Genomic DNA, 18,843 nt, shown 5'->3' on the forward strand with positions numbered 1-18,843 from the left:
TTCCTTAAAACTTCCATGACAAACCTAAACCTGAGTGGGACAAGGAGGAAGAACTATGGGGGAAGTTGTGTGTTGGTGCAATTTGTCACTTCGTTTCAGGGTTAGTCAGGGTATAGTAACTTCCTTTAGGGAATTGCCAGGCTGACTAATCCATTACCTGAGGGCACTGGGTCCCTCACTTTGCTGTTCACTCTATAGAATACCCAGGAGTTAAAAAAAACACAACAACTCATGCCCAGGTGGCACCCCATACCCATGCCATCCGAATATCTGGGGGTGGGAACCAGGTGCCAGCGTTTTTTATAAGATCCTTCCGTGATAACACGGCAGCAAAGTTCTGGAGTCACCGCCTTAGGGCATAGTCCAGTTTTGTTAAGTTAAAACCCACTCTTATTTTGGGTTCTGGTTCCAGACATTCCTTAAATTGTTTTTGTTCTTTTCTTGGGTTGGGGGCGCTATCAGCAGGAAGAGGATGTGGCGTCACCCTTAGGGGAGCCTAGCTAGCCGAGCCGCGGGCGTAGGTCGCCAGGGCTGCACGAGCCGCGGATTTCTGCTTTGTCATTCTGACTCTGGCTTTCTGCCACCGCTCGGCTCACACAAGGGCGTGGCTTCCCGTAGCCACCGGGAACCAGCAGCGGCTCCACTGTTCGCTTCAGTCCCGCATTGCATCGGAGCGGAGCGGACGGTGCGGGACACCTGCAGGAGGGCCCGAGGCCCGGGAGCGCGTGTGCATGTAAGCCTTGGGTGACCTGACAGCCGACCCAGCCCGAGCGAGCGGCCGGGACCGAACACCGCCTGCTGGGTGCCCGGGAACGCAGGGAGGGGAGACGTTGCAGGGGTGTCTGAGGGAGGGTGAGGCTCTTAGCCCGGGTTAGTGAAAGCTTCACCTGTGGTAGGGGGACACCGGCCCCCTGGTGGTTTCCTTCCTCTCGCTCTTCTTTGTGGAGACAGTTTGCTTGCACAATATCCGAGAAAATGGGTTTTTGTATCGTTTCTTAGTGCACGACCTTGACAGATCCTCGACAGCATTAAGAGAGTGTAATAATTTCACGACGCTTTTCCAGGATTTTCACACCACCGAGTCCCCGAAAATCCTGAGAGGTTGGCAAATTACATGTATTTACATGTTCAAGGCTCAGAATCGTTGGATTCGCCCTAGGCAATTAAGCGGGGACAGCTGAGAGGAGCCAGGGCTGTTACGGGACTTTTTCAGGCGATACAGGATAGTGTGTAAAGGCACACACCACACTGCCCGAGTGTGGGTCCTCCAGCTGCTGTTGACCAGCTTGTGACCTTGGGCAAGTGAGCTTTTCTGTGCCTCAGTGTCCCTATCTGTGAAATGGACCTGCTAGGCCTTGCTTCAAGAAGGTTGTGAAGATTGTGTTCATATATGCACAGCCACTACAGAAGTGTGTTAGCTATTATTGCTGTTATAAACACTATTAAGTGTTGGTGTGGTTTTTGTCTCATGAATAGGCCTGGTATCAGTGTAACTGGAGTCTTTTTAGTTCTATCACTGATGCATTCTCTGAATTCACCTGAAAATTTGGACCATTAGGTCCCATATGTCATGGAGGGTGTTGCTGTATTGCTTCGGGCAAATAATCTCCCTAAGTGGAAAGAGTGTTCGTAATTCTGCCCTATGGATTCAAATTTCCAAGAAACGTTGGGAGTTGGATTTTGACGTCCTGTATAGATGCAGAGTTTTAAGATTAAGTTGGGAGGTGTTTTATAAACCGCTCAGTTTAAAAGCTGAGGTAATTGTGCCCTAAGCTTCCCTTTGGAGGCTTTCCTGGGTTCCGGGTGTCCTGGGAAGGCAGCGCGAGCATGTTTAGGAGACTGACTCGGGTCTGACCGGAACGCTGGCCTGTGGGATCCGAGCCGGGCGCGGGCGAGGTCGCGGTCAGGCTGCGGCAGGGGGCGCTGTTCCGCGGGAGGCGCGGTGCGGGGCGCCGGGGGGCGCGCACTGGGCTCGCGGAAGCCCCGCCCCCGGCGCGCACTTCCCGCCGCGTCCCGGAGCGCCCGCCTCCCCCGCGCCGCGAGCGAGCGCTGGCCGAGTGACCTCGGAGACCGACGTGCTCGTGTGTTTGTGAAACGGAGAAGGCTGGCGGCCATGGTCCGACCCTGAAGGTAGGTAGGAGACGCCGTTTCTTTCGCCCGCTGCGCTGGGAGTGGGCCCCGCGTGGTCGCACGCCGCCTTTCACAGCCGGGGCGGATGTGCACCGACTCCACCGGAGCCGGGCCTTGGAAATGACACGGAAACGCGCGGGCTGGTCCACGTGTTACTGGAAGTTGATGAAACGTTGAGTAAAGCGAACTGGCGAAGGGAATATGTAACTCTTTTCATCTTTAAAAATGCATTTTTAAAAAAATATATTTTATTGATTTTTTACAGAGAGGAAGGGAGAGAGATAGAGAGTTAGAAACATCGATGAGAGAGGAGCATCGATCAGCTGCCTCCTGCACATCTCCTAGTGGGGATGTGCCCGCAACCCAGGTACATGCCCTTGACCGGAATCGAACCTGGGACCTTTCAGTCCGCAAGCCGACACTCTATCCACTGAGCCAAACCGGTTTCGGCTAAAAATGCATTTTTATCAAGTGTCCCTTTCCTCCTATTGTCCCTTCCTCTTTCCCCGTAAACCTAAAGAACTTAAGAACTTTTAGGAGAAGTGTAGACTTGTTTGTTTAGGGAAGTGCTGAGAAGAGGGGATCAGGAAATGCTTGTCGTTTTGGGCCCCTGTCCTCCTGTTCTGTTCTCTGGGAGGGAAGCCCAGACACCCCCGGTGCAGGGAGAGCAACCAGGAAGCTCGTGGAGTGGTTTTATTTCTCTTCAGGTGTCTCCTTTCTAGCCCAGAGTTAGCAGTTGTGTGGAAGGAAGAGGGAAGTTTTCCTTTGGCTGGTGGCAAGCGTGCTGGCACTCCTGCCGCCGGCCCCTGAGGGAGGCAGGGTCATGCCCTGGCGCAGGCAGAATGCTTGGAGGCTGGTGTAGGGGCTGTGTAACAGGGATGATCGACATCGGGTTGGTTACCATCGCCTGGACACGTCTGCTTTAATTTCTGCTAATTATCTTTTTGTCCTTGTCTGTTTCTATCTATATAATTTTTAAGAAACGGAACTCATATTTGAACACATTGCCTTCTGAGAAAGTAAACTTGTGGCACAGTTAAATGCAAAATCTATTTAGACATGTGTGCCTTTCGGAAGGATATTAGCAATTAATTTACATTTTTATTCTTCTAAAAATTTTATTTACGTTTTTGAAAAATGGTTATAGGAAATGGAGATAGGCTTCAAAGACAAATAGCAAGTTAATGGACAATAAAGAGATAAAAAGGCTTTTGGCTTCATTTAAAATGTTGTGTTACTCAGACCTTTAGTTTGCAGGGAAAATGAGACAAAGGTCTATTAACATTCCTGTCTGATTGTTCTCTTTGTTCCACCTATTTCATAAAATTGCACTTAAAAAGTTATATAGGCGTTTGAGCTTTATATAAATTCTACAGATGATCCTGGTTTTAACATCAATGGGAGGAAAAAGAATCACTGTTTTTATACGATTTGGACCCATTTTACTGATATAATCTGATGTTTTCAATTCCATATGGTCATAGGTAATTTCAGACATTTAGGGAAGTGAAAAGCACACTACCAACTCAATTAAATCATGTAGCACACCTCTTTTAAGTAAACTTACCTCTCAGCTCTGTATCATTTGGTTTATTTTGGGTTTTTAATGAGTCCTAAGGAATGGAGGAAGAGACACAAGATAAGGACCACTGGTTTGAAACGTTTGTGAATTTCCAGCCAATTGTTGCCCACATTTGGGGCTAACTGGTGGGTTTTGAAAACCTTTAAGGAACATTGGGTTTGAGTAAAGAAAGGCATTTATTTAGTGGAGATTTGAGTGTTATAGGATTAATGTTAAAATCCTAAAGTCTACACCTTAAAAAAAGGTTAGGGTTTCATACTCTGATGGCAACATAAATAACGGAGAGGGAGTTTTTACAAATCTCTTCTTCTCCCTTCTCTTAATAGTTTTTTCCTTTGCCTCCTTACCTCCTCAGTAAGTATCAGTGGCAACAGCAGAACTCACCTTGCTTTCATTGTACTGTAGAAGACAAGGGAGTGAGATTCCTGTTTCAAGGAACTGATAAGCTCAGATGATTACCTACAGGAAGAAGGTTTTAAAGAAGCGTTTCAAAAACTGAGTCTACGGAGCACCTACACAATTCTCTGGAGTGCTTATTAAACATGCATGCCTGGGCTTTACCCGAGGTCTTGCTAAATAAGCCCTCTGGAAGGGACTAGGACAGCCGTGGCAGGCTGGATCCGGCCGTTTGAAATGAATAAAACTAAAAAAAAAAAAAAGACCGTACCCTTTTATGTAATGATGTTTACTTTGAATTTATATTAGTTCACACAAACACTCCATCCATGCTTTTGTTCCGGTCCAGTTTAAGAACCCATTGTGGCCCTCGAGTCAAAAAGTTTGCCCACCCCTGGGCTAGGATCTGCCTTTATTTATTTATTTATTTATTTTAAGCAAGCCCCCTCAGGTAATTCTTACAAATACCAAGTTTGGAACTTTAATGTTTAAGTTAGTTTAGTCAGGATTGGTTGCTAAATAATTAGAAGTGAGGAAACAAAGAACTATTCTTTAATACCCAAAATATAATAGTTAGAAGATAGCTAATGGTAACTCAACAGGTGAGTAACAGTTTATATGTGAATAGGAAAATAGGGAAATATGCTATCTGTGGCTAGGACTTGTATGTCCATGTGTAAAATTAGAACTAGGGAGCTACTAAATTCTGAGAACTATAAATAGAGTTCCTATTGCTCAAAGGAACTGGCTTTCATGAACATTTGAGTTCTTAAGGGCATAATGCAAGTATTCTTTATAGGGAACCTTATATGTAAATCAGTGTCTCTAGGATTCCAGAGCATTGAAATCACTTGTATAAAATGCCTTTTGTTGGTATTGAGAGGAACAGCAAAGTGAATGAAAAAGTGCTTATTGGAATACTAAGTGCTGGACATACTTAAGACTTTAGTAGTCCCCAGTAGTTTGAAATAGTAGTTTGGGAGATAAGACTTAAACTGTGGCAACATGGGACTTAATTTCTTCAAAGCAGGTGACAAACACAAATCAGTGCATGATAACAATCCAAGTGAATTATGAGACGGTTGTGAGAGGAGCTCAGATGTGATTGGGTAGTGGTCAGGCTCGGTAGCCCCGTGTTCCAGCCTTAAATCTGGGTACACACTGAAACAAAGACAGGTCTCCTCCTTTCAAGCCTAATCTCCAGTTACCAGAAATCAGACTCTTAACTGAATAGACACCAGGAGATGAGTGGTAATTTAGTAACTCTCCAACTATTACCTTTCTCTCCTAATATTCTATCAAAACTGACAGAAAACATTTCTTTTTATTCTTTCCTCTGAGACAGTTCCATCGAGGGAGATGAGGAGGGTACCTGCTTTTGGTCTAGTTAAGGGTTGAGGCCTGAGGAGAATTGAAGGACCACTTTGAAGATGAGGGAAGTGAACAGGCTCTGATTTACTTAAGAATAAGGAAAAGGGTAAGGACTAACAAGAGTTTAAAGGAGGATAGATTATTAGGACTGAAAATGAATTTATCTGGTGCTGAATCCATGTTGCGACCCATTGACTCCTCCCACTTTAACCCACTGACAACACAAATCTTTTTTGCTGTGTAGCTGTTCTTTTACAGTACATGTCACTATTCTGGTGGTCCAGGGTTCAGATTTCCTCTGGCCTTTCCTGTCTGTTCACTTACCAGGGCCTGACTGCTTCCTATGTGTGTGCCTGCAGTCTATCTGAACTTTGCCCAGGCTATTTCAGGTACTTAATTCCTCTTGCCCAAAGCATTTCATCAGTCTCTAACTTGCCTTCCACTGCTGATGTCCCTCTCTTTCCAGTCCATCTGTGTTCAGAGTCATCTTGCTGATTGCTTCTGTGCTGCCCCCAGATCTGTACCGGTGATAACGTGCACACGCCTTAGTTTGGTATTCTGTGTCCTCAAAGCTCTGGGTCCCACCTATTTTTCTGGTTATTTTCTACTCTGCTCCCTCACCTACAGAAAGCTCCTGGGAATACTGTTACAGCCATAGTCCCCAAATGTCCCTTTTTTTGCTCTGCTCTTTGTTTCAATTCCTGACTTCCTGCTCAAACCCACTTCCAACTGCCTGTTTTAGAGTACAAGGCCAGATTTGCCCATTCTTTCTCTCCTATGTGCTCCCACAGCACTCCCATAAATCCTTCTCTGGAAAAGGAGGAAGCCCACCAATGACTTTTTTTTGGCTTCCATATCAGTAGTAGAGAGTTAGTCTTAATTCTTTGTGCCTGTGATCCCAGATCTGTACTATATAGAGCTCAGCAAATACTTAAGACATTCCTATTAATGACAGTAGCTACCATTTATTGAATGTCTGCTGTGTGCTAGACTCTAAAAGCTGTAATAGCTGGTTGAGTAAATCCTCACATTAGTCCTATGAAGGAGATGGTTTATCATCCAATTTTACAGATGAGAAAATGGAGGCCCTGAGAATTTAAGGAGCATGTCCAGATTACACAGCTAGTTAAGTGGCAGAGCCAGGAATGGAACCCAAGCCTATCTATACAGTTCACTTTGGTGTACTCACACTTCTGGCACTTGGCTGTGTGTTATTGCTATTGGGATACATGCCTGATCTCCCTGGTGTGATGGTGTGATTCAAGGCTGAGCCCATGCAAATCTTAGTATTCCTAGCATAGCTCTAGCAAATTGGAATTCATTCATTAGATGCTTGCCGAGTGGAACTGCATTCCTCTGTGCCTACTAAATGGTAGCTTCCTTTAAGATGAAAATGATTTATTTTTATATTTTCTCTGTGTTTTAATACCTAATGTGCATTCAGTTAATATTTGTTGAATGAATGATGTTAGGGCTCACTTAAGTGAGGTGTTTAGGTACAAGGTGTCTGATTTTTTAAAAAAATATATTTTATTATTAATTTTTTACAGAGAGGAAAGGAGAGGGATAGAGAGTTAGAAACATCGATGAGAGAGAAACATCGACCAGCTGCCTCCTGCACACTCCCCACTGGGGATGTGCCTGCAACCAAGGTACATGCCCTGTACCGGCTTCGAACCCGGGACCCTTGAGTCCGAAGGCCGACGCTCTATCCACTGAGCCAAACCGGTTAGGGCAAGGTTTCTGATTTTGTGAAGGTGGGCTATCTTTGTCAGAGACCAAGCCCCCTAAGATGTTCAGGAGAGAGTCTAGGAAGCATATAAAGCAGTTCAGAATTTTAAAGAGCTGTATGATAGCAGTGTTGTCCACCAGTCAACACTATTCAGCAGTCTATGCAGGTGTGTCCAGGTCAGTTGAGAAGAAATTCACATTATGTCTATTTTGCTACTTATTGAGCACCTGTGTTTTCGTTATTTAGCTAGGTACTCTGTTATCTCTAACACAAGTTTGTAGGGCAGAGTGTGTACTTTAAAATACATTTGTCAACGAATGTTTGTGTATGACTTTTTACATAGAGTCACAACCCCTCTCTACAGCAGAGGAGGAAACTCAAACTCTGAAGAAAATAAGTGGAAACTAACAAAGTACTAGTTTTGATTTGAACCCAGGCCTCCAGGGCAGAGTTCCTTCTAGGTCGCTTCCTCTGAAAGCCACATAGCCAGTGCTTTGCTACCCAGGTCTATGAAAACTATGCTCCTGGTCATTGCTGACTACCAAGATGTCCCAGGAGAGCTGATAATTGCTCTTATAACCTGAAAGGCTCTATTCTCCTCTGTCACACCCTTGTTTACATTAGTTCTTGAGGCTTGGCAAGTCTGTTGCCACTGGGTTTTCCTAAGTGTCAGTTAAGTGTATGACTTTTACCACAGACTAAGGTGGAGGTTTTACATACTGTGAAATATTTCAGGGAATGGCTCCAGATTATTTTGTGGGATTCAACTGTCATTTTATCTTTTATTTCATTAACAATAAAACAGTATTATTTGAATATAGAATAGTTAATTCAACACCTCTTTCAGATACTGTGTTTTCAAAGGAATTTGCTGAAATCCAAGGAGCCATTCATGGGAAAAATACACATAAATAATTTTGCATATCATCTCAGACTCTGTGGACCTGCTTCAGAATATTTAGTAGATAGGATTACCTTTCAAAGTACTATACACACTACATTAGCTAAAGCCTTACGTTTTAAAATTTTATTATATATCAAATTTCTTTTCACTGATATTTGTTATAATGGGACATATTTTTGTATTCCTCCTTACGGATTTAACCTTTAAAACATTTTTCTTTTCCTAAATTAACATCAAGGAGTGAAGCTACTGGTTTGATTATTTTTTTTTTTCTATTTGATGTCTAATGTTTATTAAACATTTGTTACCTTTGGGATAATTTAAGATTGATTAAGTACTCAACAGTTGAAAATACTGTCAAATCTATCACATAATTCTCACTTAATACATATAATAACTCCATGATGTAAGAAGTAGTATTCCCATCTTACAAATGAGGAAACTGGAGCCTGAGGTTAAGCAACCTGCCCAAGATAACAGTAATAGCTAATAGGTCAAGATTGGAACCCAGGCTTGCCTTCTTTCACCGTTCATTGTCTTTTCAGAAACCCATTTGAAAAACATATATCTGCCTTGATCATAGCACAGTTTACCTTTAGCCTAAAGAACCAAACAAAGCAAAAATATACACCCAGAAACATAACCTTAAAGGAAGTTAAAAAGAAAAAGAAACTGTACCTAGTATCCTAGCATCCTGCTACTCTGACAAATCAAATAGGACTTTTACCTGGCAGGATGAGGAGAGAAAAGCTGCTATGAGAGAAGAAACAAAATTATTAGGGAGGTAGCTAGAGGCAGAATAAGTCTTATCTGTTGGAGTGCAGGACTCCAACTCTTAAACATCTATTTGTTATAGATTAATCCTGAAGTAAAATCCCACTGGAAAAGGTAGTGTGCACTGTGTGAGTTCTTTTTTTATTTGGCCAGAAAGACCTGTGATCTGTGACATATATCCCATCATGTTTGTGTTGAGTGCTGGGGTTGTGGGACAGAGCTCAAGAATGCTTGGAAAGAATGAACCTGAGTTATTAGCAAAGGGACTAAAAAAGAATGCAGGAAGGAAAACTGAAGAAAGGAAGAAAGAAAATGGAGGGCCATATTGAGCCCTTAGAGCCACTCCTGACAGAAGAAAAAGGGGAGAAAAGGAGCTAAATTATCTTGGAGGCCAAGTTGTGTCATTGGTTGCCTGAACTAATACTAATGCATTTTTGCTTTATTTTACAAGTCATAAAGAAGTTTACCAGTATAACTGCAATTGTGTATTGCTGTCATTTATATAATTACTATAGGCCCAGTGTACAAATTCTTGCACAGATGGGGTCCCTTGGGATGGCCTGTGGAGTTCTGGCCCCAGCTCACGCCCTCAGCCTCATGGCGCCGCCCCCTCGCTCCACCATCCTGCCTGCGGGGTGAACAATCAGGGCCAGGCCCCCACCTGGCTTCTTCAGGGCCTGGGAGTCAGGCGGTGGCCCTGCCCCCCAATGCCACTGCTGGTCGCCATCTGTGGGGTGACTGGCAAGGCTATCAGGCCTCCGCTCACACCTGCCTTGGCCTGGTGTCACCCGCTCACTTGCTCCACCATCCTGCCTCAGTCCTCCCATTGGGGCCCATTGGGGCTGGCAGCACCTCCACTGCCGCCCGCTGCCAGCACTGCATCGCTGATGCCTGCCATGTTCCGCACCGCCCCTTGGTGGTCGGTGTGTATCATAGCGAGTGGTCAAACTCCTGGTTGAACTGCCTGAGGGGACAATTTGCATATTAGGCTTTTATTATATAGGATTACCAGTAATTTGACCTTAGTTTAGAAAGTCACTGTTTAGTGATTTAAGGATTCACAAGTGTAGAAATTCCCATTCTATAAATTATTAGGGAAAGTCATTAGACATGAAATTTTTATTTTGAGGCTACATCTGAACCTTGTGCTCCAAAGGCAGATTTAAGAAGGCAGAATATAATGCAAGTATGTCTTCTTTCTGAGGCTGATTTAAGTTATGTATTACTAAGGTTTCTTAGGGACAGGGACCTAGCATAGAGTGAATTAAGTACTGGAAATCACACCTTAATAATATGCTTGTCTTATTGTGTTCTGTTGCTTCAAGCAAATTGTGTGGGCTGTTATCTCCTGAGAAATCCCTGTAAAATGTATTAGTAATACTTTATAAGTAGGTTAGGAGAAATAATTTACTTTTCTAAAGTATTTTGAAATTCTTAGATGAAAGGCTCTGTATGAAGAAATTGGTGTCAGCTATTTTCTCTGAGTTCAGAGAAAATAGGCACCTTAGAGTGGGAAGGTTGGCTTATCTTTAGCACTTCTTTATAAGTTACTTTTATTGACTTGCAAGTGAATATCAGAAGCTCCCAAGAGTATGGTTAGTTGTAAGAGCAAATATTTTTGGGTTTGGGACTTGGAATTAGCTATGTGTTTTCATCTAAGATTTAAAACAGGTTTAAATATTAGTTTGTAATTGGCTGACTTGGGGGCAAAATATGGCCCTCTGTTGATCGTGGGTCCCAACTTTTTCCTCTTGATCTTTCTTTATTTCAGAGACGGGATAAGCCTGACTTTCTGAAAAGCATCAACTTTCATTTCCTATTTGAAATTAAATCTCTTGCTGCTAAGTAACTTGTAATAGGTTGTGGAAGAAAGTTTTTCATCTATATTCATTTATACATTAAAATCTACATACTCAAATGCATCCATGTGAAAATAGCTTTGCTTGGAAGACTTAACACATTCTTGCTTTAGAGAAGCTAACAGTGTAATAGGGCAGAACAATATATATATACACATACACACACACACACATACACACACGTGCACACACACCCACACACAACTAATCTTAATAACATGGTGTCTGAAAAATGCATGCTTCTTCCTCAGTTACCCTTACTTAAAGAAATAATGGTGAATGGTAGTAATATAAATATTTTGGAATAACTTAGTTTTGCCATTCATGGATTTGCAAGAAACTTTCTGCTAATGTCAAAGAAAAATGAACCATTACAACATGTATCCCAATTTCGGTTCTGAACAAATAGTCATACAATCTTCCACTCCCCAATCGTGTTAAAAGCTCCTACTTCCCAAACAATAAAGTTAATTTTTCAATGAAGAAAAGAAAAAAAAAATAAGACAAATGAACCAGCCTAGGTGCAAAGGACGGAAGGTAGGGCTAATTTCCTTCCTGGAGTCTTGAAACCAGAGTTGATAGATGAAGTGTGGTGTCTTCTCTCTCCTTTAAAAGGAGCACCTGTTGCAGTGATTAAAAGCTTTTTATCTTGTGGGCAGAGTGCATGTTATCTTAAAAACAAAATTATTTCTTTCCAGTGTTATGTATAATTTGCTGCTCATGTGACTGCTGAGCTGAGCCCTTTCTCCAACTGTACTAGAATTTCCAGTGAACTAGTGTGTGAATTTTCCAATTTAGATTAGTCACCCGATTTACAGCATTCACTTGCATATCCTTATAACAGATTGTGTTTAAAATCTTCATGGCTTTGCTCACCTTTTAGGGTTCAGATTTACTATCCATTCAGTCTGTGGCCTTTAGCCTTTGGCAAGCTTTCAAATAAACAGCTCTTGCAGAGACTGTACCCACTTTATTCTCCCACCCTTGGGTTGTGGAGAACCGAAGATCACTTGAGTAATAACCCCTCTCCCCATCTTCGAGCTTGCTCTGGCGCCGAAATTCGAACACAAGTGACTACCGCCCCCCCCCCCCCCCTCCTCCGCCCTCTCCCCATCCCGAGGTAGGTTGGAGGGGGTTGGGCTTTGGAGGGCTTAAGAGGGCCCACCATGGTAATTGACGCAATTTACATTTGTATAATAAAGAATTGAGTTACAAACAGCCATCTTGCAAATGAGCCCTTGGAGTTAGGCCTACTTGTAATAGGGTTTTGCAGTCTTGCTCCTTGGCCTTACGGGCATGGGCAGTTTATAATCTAGACAGATTTAGTTCTCAAAAAATGAAAGAATAATCATAGTAATAATGAAAAACCAAGGTCGACCTAACTGCAATATGTGACAGCAATCTAAAGCGCAGGACCTTGAGTTTCCCCACAGTTTTGTCAAACATCCATGTGTTTCTCTGAAAGCTAGATGACACTGTCAGTAAACGCTAAAACAATACCTATCGCCTACACGGGTGTTCAGTGTGGGGTTGGGAGCCATTGTTGCGTCGTGCGTTCTGTGCGGCCCGCGCGGTCCGGCGCGATCCTGTGCATGCGCTGCCTTCCGCGAGGTGGGCTTTTTGCAGGGCCCTGCGCCTGGGCTCCGCGGGGTGGGCTGTCGGGAGGCGGGTGAGCTTGGGCGGGGCCTCCTGCGACGCCAGCCCTGCGCATGGGCGGACGTCTTCTCAGCTCTGCCTGACGCCGCTGGCCGTTGTTGGTGAGAAACATCGCGAAGGCCCCGAGCAGAGCGCTACCTGATCTCCGCTGTCACCGACATGTCTGATGAAAAAGATTCCCTGCGGGGAGACGAAGAGAAAGGAGAGGAGCCGGTGGTGCGTGCCATCCCCGGCAGTGCCATCCCCGGCAGTGCCATCCCCGGCAGTGCCATCTCCGGCAGTGCGTTCTCTCTGAAGCAGGCCGAGGAGGTGGACCCCCTGAAGCTGGAAGTGGCGATGGGGGCTGACGGCTTCTCTGACAGCTGCTCCGAGGACTGCTCCGACGACCTCAGCTGTGCGGCAGCCCACATAGATCCAAATCTCCTATTGCTTGTGGCTGACGAGGAGAAATGCCGGAATATCCGCAGGCAGTACCGGCAGCTCATCTATAATGTCCAGCAGAACCGGGAAGACATCGTGAACACGGCGAGCGACTCATTAACCGAGGCTCTGGAGGAAGCCAATGTCCTGTTTGATGGAGTGAGCCGAACAAGGGAAGCAGCTCTCGATGCCCAGTTTCTTGTTTTGGCTTCTGATTTGGGTAAAGAAAAAGCAAAGCAGCTGAATTCTGATATGAGCTTTTTTAATCATGTAGCATTTTGTGATTTTCTGTTTATTTTTGTGGGTCTGAACTGGATGGAAGATGATGAACGTGATGCGTTGAATGGTTGTGATGATAACATAGTTCTTTCCTTCTGGGAGACAGTACATAAGGAAGCAACATCCTGGATATCGCAAGCTGAAACATTCCACTTTCTTTTTGGTTCATTCAAGTCAGAGTCTTCTGCACCGAAGCGGCGACCTGGACACCATAAAAAAGCTCCCAGGGTGGAGGAAAACGTGGATATGCCTACAAAGCTGAGGAGGCTGGACCTGAGTAGCAATCAAGAAGGGACAGAAAAAGAAGTAGAAAGAATCTTGGGGTTGTTGCAAACGTATTTTCGAAAGTATCCTGACACTCCCGTATCCTATTTTGAGTTTGTGATTGATCCAAATTCTTTTTCTCGTACTGTGGAGAATATATTCTATGTTTCTTTCATTATAAGGGATGGTTTTGCAAGAATAAGGCTTGATCAAGACAGGCTGCCAATATTAGAGCCCATTAATGTTAACCAAGTGGGTGAGGAAAATGATCCCAGTTCCCATGGCAGGAAACAAGGAGTTATATCTTTGAGTTTACAGGACTGGAAAAATATTGTGGCGACTTTTGAAATTTCAGAGGCTATGATTAAAAGCTCTTACTAAATATTTTTGTTCTTAGTATAGGGTGCATTTCGTGGCTTTTCTAAAGTATCATCTCAAAATAGAGTGTAAAACCTAAATAGAAGCCCATATTGTATCTCTTGTAAAGTGAGAAAATATTTTCAAGAACATCAGAAATTGTCTTACTGTGCAGTGTATTTTTCTTGGTAGTTTATAAAGTTGTCATGAGCTGTTATTTAAAAACAATCACTGGCATGTTCATGGAAATTTTTTTGAATGTCCTTTAAGACTTTATTAATAAAATTCAGTTCCAAATTTCGTAAATTAAAAGGTATGTTATAATTTTCAAAAAAAAGTATCAGTTATGCTCTGTGATACTGTATTCCTCTGTTACAGGGAATAAAGAGAATCCCATATGGGATTCCTAATCAGGTTGGGGAAAGAGTGGGTAAAAAAAAAATGCTAAATTAAAGAAAGACTATCTGTAGGGCAATGAATGTGCAATGTTAACACTTAAACACACACACACACACACACACACACAACAACAGGTGCTTTGCTTCATTGCTAGAAAGACTCAGTAAGATTAATTAGTGGGTATCCACATTCTAAATAATTCTCCTGTGATTAGTTCAAAAGAAATATAGTGTCTACTGTAGTAGATGATGTGTCAACTAAGTGCTGAAACGTGAGTAGGAATTGGTCACAGATATGAACGGTATACTGGACATGGAGGCAAATATAGGGAATTGTGAGAGGTTTATGGCATTAGAAAACCATAAGATCTTTATTCTAGTTGAATGTTAAACTGGGCAAAAATGAATTACCTTTTCTGTTAGTATTCTCAGAGGAAGAAGATACTTTTGTTAGATTATTTCAAACAAAATCTTTTAACATCTAGTTCTAGTCTTTATCTCCTTGGTTAGTTTCTTCTTTGACTCCTAGTTTTTCTTTGTAATTTCTGCTAGTACACCGTGTGTCCTTCAGAAATCAGTGATGTTTCATTATGTAACAACAGCCTTGAATATCTGTTCTCAATTCAATTGTGCGTTTCTTAATAGGGCTTTCAATGCCTGGAACTGCCCCTGTTTCAACTGAAATAATTGATTAATTTATTCATAAAAGCCATAAATGCTCCTTTTTCTTTTTAAAACATAAACTAATGCCTTATTTGGAGGTTATCCCCCAAAATTTGGGTTTGTAAGAAAGCAGTTTTGAAGGTGCAGTGAGCATGCCTATAAGCTTCTTTTCTTGATCCCTATAGGAATTTAATCTTTGGTACTGATGGATTTTGCCATTAAACATTATTTGGCAGGTGGATACATATTTTGCATAGCAATAATGATAAATTTTCCTATTAAGTCTAGTGTGGTATGGAGAGGGGAAATCCAAAGACTAAATGAATGACATCAAGATTGAGAGGAGAGGTTTTTGTATGTGTAATATTGAAGAGTTTTTTTAAGCAAAAATAGAAATTTCTTATGAAACTTGGCCAATTATTTTCCTAACAAATTAAGCCTTAGATTTCCCAGTCAGTTTGAGTGGAGGGTCTGCATGTCATGACCCTTGACCTCCCCCACAGTTCATAATGTAGACAGATCAGTTCTCACAAAAAATTTTGAAGGAATGCTGACCCTTCCTGGTTGTCTATCACCCTTTTATTTAGCAGTCAGGAAAGCATCTTTTGGTCTCACTGATCTTCACTTTAGCCTGTTTCTTTCTACCAGTTGAGTTCCTTGATTTCCAGAGACTTGCTGTTTGAGGAAAAGATACTCTTAAAATGATAGCAAAAAAAGAAAAAAATCTTCCTCAGTTCTTTACTTGCCACCAGATTGCTCTGTTAAATGCCTAGTGTATTTACCAGGAGTATTGAGACTTAGTGATGACTAAATGCAATAATAGAGAATGTGAAGGTTTGGGGTCTCCTCTACAGTTATAGCTGTTAAAATATAAATAAAATTAACCACTTGTTTTGTTTTTTGTTTTTGTTAGTTTTTTTTAAAAAATATATTTTATTGATTTTTTTACAGAGAGGAAGGGAGAGGGATAGAGAGTTAGAAACATCCATGAGAGAGAAACATCCATCAGCTGCCTCCTGCACACTCCCCACTGGAGATGTGCCCGCAACCAAGGTACATGCCCTTGACCGGAATCGAACCCGGGACCCTTGAGTCTGCAGGCCGATGTTCTATCCACTGAGCCAAACCGGTTAGGGCCACTTGTTTTGTTTTTACTGGTTGTCATGATACCTGGGTTGCCTTATCACTTTGAAATTAAAATGACTGCTTGCTTACCTTGAAGAAAAAGGTGAGTTGACCAATAGGTTATTTAATTATAGGGACTTAGGTATCCACCAAATTGCAAATCTTGTGGGTTTCCCACTAATATAGAGTGGCTCAAATTTCAGATTTCAATAAAATCAACTGAACTTAGGAGAATATTATGGCAAAAATTTTTTTTTACTAGTACTTTCTTATATAACAACCACTTTCTGTTCAAAGGACCTGGGATTAGATCCTGACCCTCTAATATTCTAGTAGAGACTTTGGGCAAATTATTGAACCTGTAAACCTTAGGTTTTTTTTTGTATTTTGTGTTTTTTTACTAAGTGAAAATAATACCTATCTCACGTTTACAGTAAGGATAAAATTAGAAAATGTATGCGACAGGCACTTTAAAATATGAACGATTGGGTATGGTATAGTGAGAAAAGGAAGAGATTTGTAATCATACAGACTTGAGTTCCATTCTTAGTTCATGGGCAAGGCTCTTAATCTCTAAGTGCTTTTATATTGTCATTTCTGAAATGGGAAAGACATCTGCTTGGCAGACTATTGTGAGAATTAAATGGTAATACACGTACGTACAGTGTGCACGCGTGCACACACACACATACACCTACCCCACCCCACCTGCTGTAGCACCATATCGCTGCTCATTGTGAGCACTCATATTGGTGCCTCATTCTCTAGATCAGGGTTAGAAAATCCATGCTGCCACCTCCTTCCATGGTGACCATCTCTGTCATGGTTTATTCACTTTATTTTAAGTTTAGATATGACTTCATTTGTTTTAGGAAATCAGTTACCAAGCGATTGGAATTAGTGCTTTGTTGATTTACGTAACAACTACTTGAGTGCCCACTGTGGCCAGGCACTGCTCTAGGCACTAGGGAAAAAGTGGTGGACAGATTATGACCCAACTCTCATGGAATTTGTATTTCACTGGGTGTATTAGTTTCCAATTGCTTCTATAACAGATTACCATTTAGTGGTTTAAAACCAATTATGTTTTATAGTTCTGGAGTTTGGAAGTCCAAAATTGGTTTCTCTGGGCTAAAATATTGTTTCTGCACACTTGAGTTGCTTTCAGTATTATTTTTGCACACTTGAGTTGCTTTCGGTATTATTTTTGCACACTTGAATTGTTTTTGGCATTGTTTTTGCACATTTGAATTGCTTTTGGCCTTTTTAAGGGGAATCTGGAGCAGTGTTTTACTGGGGTGGGGAAAAGACATTACTGAGAGGTAGATGGAAGAGAGGAAAGAATAGCTAATATGTAAGCCCGGCAAACACCTGCAGGTGGGGTGTTGTGTATTTACACTTATGTCCTACTAGAGGCCTGGTGCACGAATTCCTGCATGGATGGGGTCCCTTGGGGTGGCCTGCGGGGATCAGGCCCCAGCTCGCGCCCCCAGCTCCGTAGCCACGCCTGGCACACTGCCTTGGCCTGGCTGGCGCCACCCCCTCACCTGCTCCACCATCCCACCTTCGGGGCGATTGATTGGGGCCGGGTCCCCCACCCAGCTCCCTCAGCACCTGGGAGCCGGCCAGCGGCCCCCACCCCGTCTGGGGGCAATCAGCGGGGTGATTGGGCCTCCTCTCGCATGCACCTTGGCCTGGCGCTGCCCGCTCATCTGCTCCACCATCCTGCCACGGTCCCACTCTCATCAGGGCCCATTGGGGCTGGCAGTGCCTCCACTGCTGCTCGCTGCCAGTGCTGCATCACCGATGCCTGCCATGTTCGTGCCGCCCCCTGGTGGTCAGCGCACGTCATAGTGAGCTGTCGAACTCCCAGTTGAACTCTCAAGGGGACAATTTGCATATTAGGCTTTTATTATATAGGATAGCATGGTTCTCAGTGAGGTCTGGATTCCTATAGGGGCCCCTGAGGCTCTTTCAGGAAGTCCTTGAGGTAAAAATATCTTAGTAATACCACTTGGGTTGCGGGAAACGAGTTAAGTCGGCTCGCGTGAATTGCGCGTACTCCGTGGGAGCCGTCTTAAACTCGGTTCATATAGATTTGCGGTGGAGTTCGGGAAACGTGTAAACTCGGGCCGATTGTAACTGCGTATTACCAAATATTTCATTTCAATCGAACCCATACTTCAAAAGATATAGGCATTTTAACGCGCCATCTTATATTTTGGCGGGAAATTCACCCGCAACCCAAGTGATACTAAGATGCTGTTTGTCCCTTTCACTCTAATTTTCTTGCAAGTCTACCATAGAGTTTTCCAGAGGCTACATGCATGACAAGTGATGTTACAATAGAGTGAATGCAGAAAAGATATGGGCTGCCTTTTATTAAGAGAGACATTAAAGAGAATTACCAAGATATAAAACAATGCCACTCTTTTTGCCAATTAAAAATGTTTTAAATAAATTATGTTTAATTAAATATTAAGATATTTAATGACTTACAATATTTTAAATCTTTTCTTAGTTTTAATTTTTGATATGATAAATATTATAAATAAACCCCATTAATCAAAGCTCTTTGGGGTCCTAAAAATTTTAAATTGTAAAGGGATTCTGAGACTAAAAAACTTTGAGAACTCTTCTGTATCAGCTACTATAATTAGCAGCCACTATTTCTAGTAGTTGTAATTGAAGGTGAAAGGAAGGAACATTTTTCTCTAGTCTGCTTACCCCATCTGTATGCTCCTTTCTTACATTGCCTGGCGGAGCTGTCTTCTACTGTCTCTCTTATTTATATTTCAGATGGGAAACCACTTACCTGGAGCTGAATTACAGTAGCGTCACTTTTAATTTAGATTGAAATTTGAAGACATCATGTTTAGTTCTGGAGTTAGCTGAATGCTTCAGTTGCCTGTCTTTCTGATTTTACACAGTTA

General features: G+C 42.6%; 2 protein-coding genes across 3 annotated transcripts in view; both read left to right on the top strand.

Moving 5' to 3' along the window:
* Window positions 1-626: 626 nt before the first annotated feature.
* The window catches only part of TXNRD1 (thioredoxin reductase 1), a 63,211-nt gene continuing 44,994 nt past the window's right edge, over window positions 627-18,843 (top strand). The window contains exon 1 of one of the 2 annotated variants that reach the window (XM_070410944.1): window positions 627-733. The gene's annotated coding sequence lies outside the window, so the exon portion shown is untranslated. Of the gene's footprint in view, window positions 734-2,027; window positions 2,131-18,843 lie in introns of those variants that run through there. The other variant, XM_070410943.1, reaches the window with a different exon arrangement.
* EID3 (EP300 interacting inhibitor of differentiation 3) lies at window positions 12,473-15,807 on the top strand. The gene has a single exon (XM_070407957.1). It carries the CDS (start codon window positions 12,564-12,566, stop codon window positions 13,746-13,748), a length of 1,185 nt encoding a protein of 394 aa, XP_070264058.1. The 5' UTR covers window positions 12,473-12,563; the 3' UTR covers window positions 13,749-15,807.

Source organism: Myotis yumanensis, unplaced genomic scaffold, assembly GCF_028538775.1.
Source record: "Myotis yumanensis isolate MYYU_CA2020_CCGP unplaced genomic scaffold, mMyoYum1.0.hap1 SCAF_3, whole genome shotgun sequence".
NCBI lineage: Eukaryota > Metazoa > Chordata > Mammalia > Chiroptera > Vespertilionidae > Myotis > Myotis yumanensis.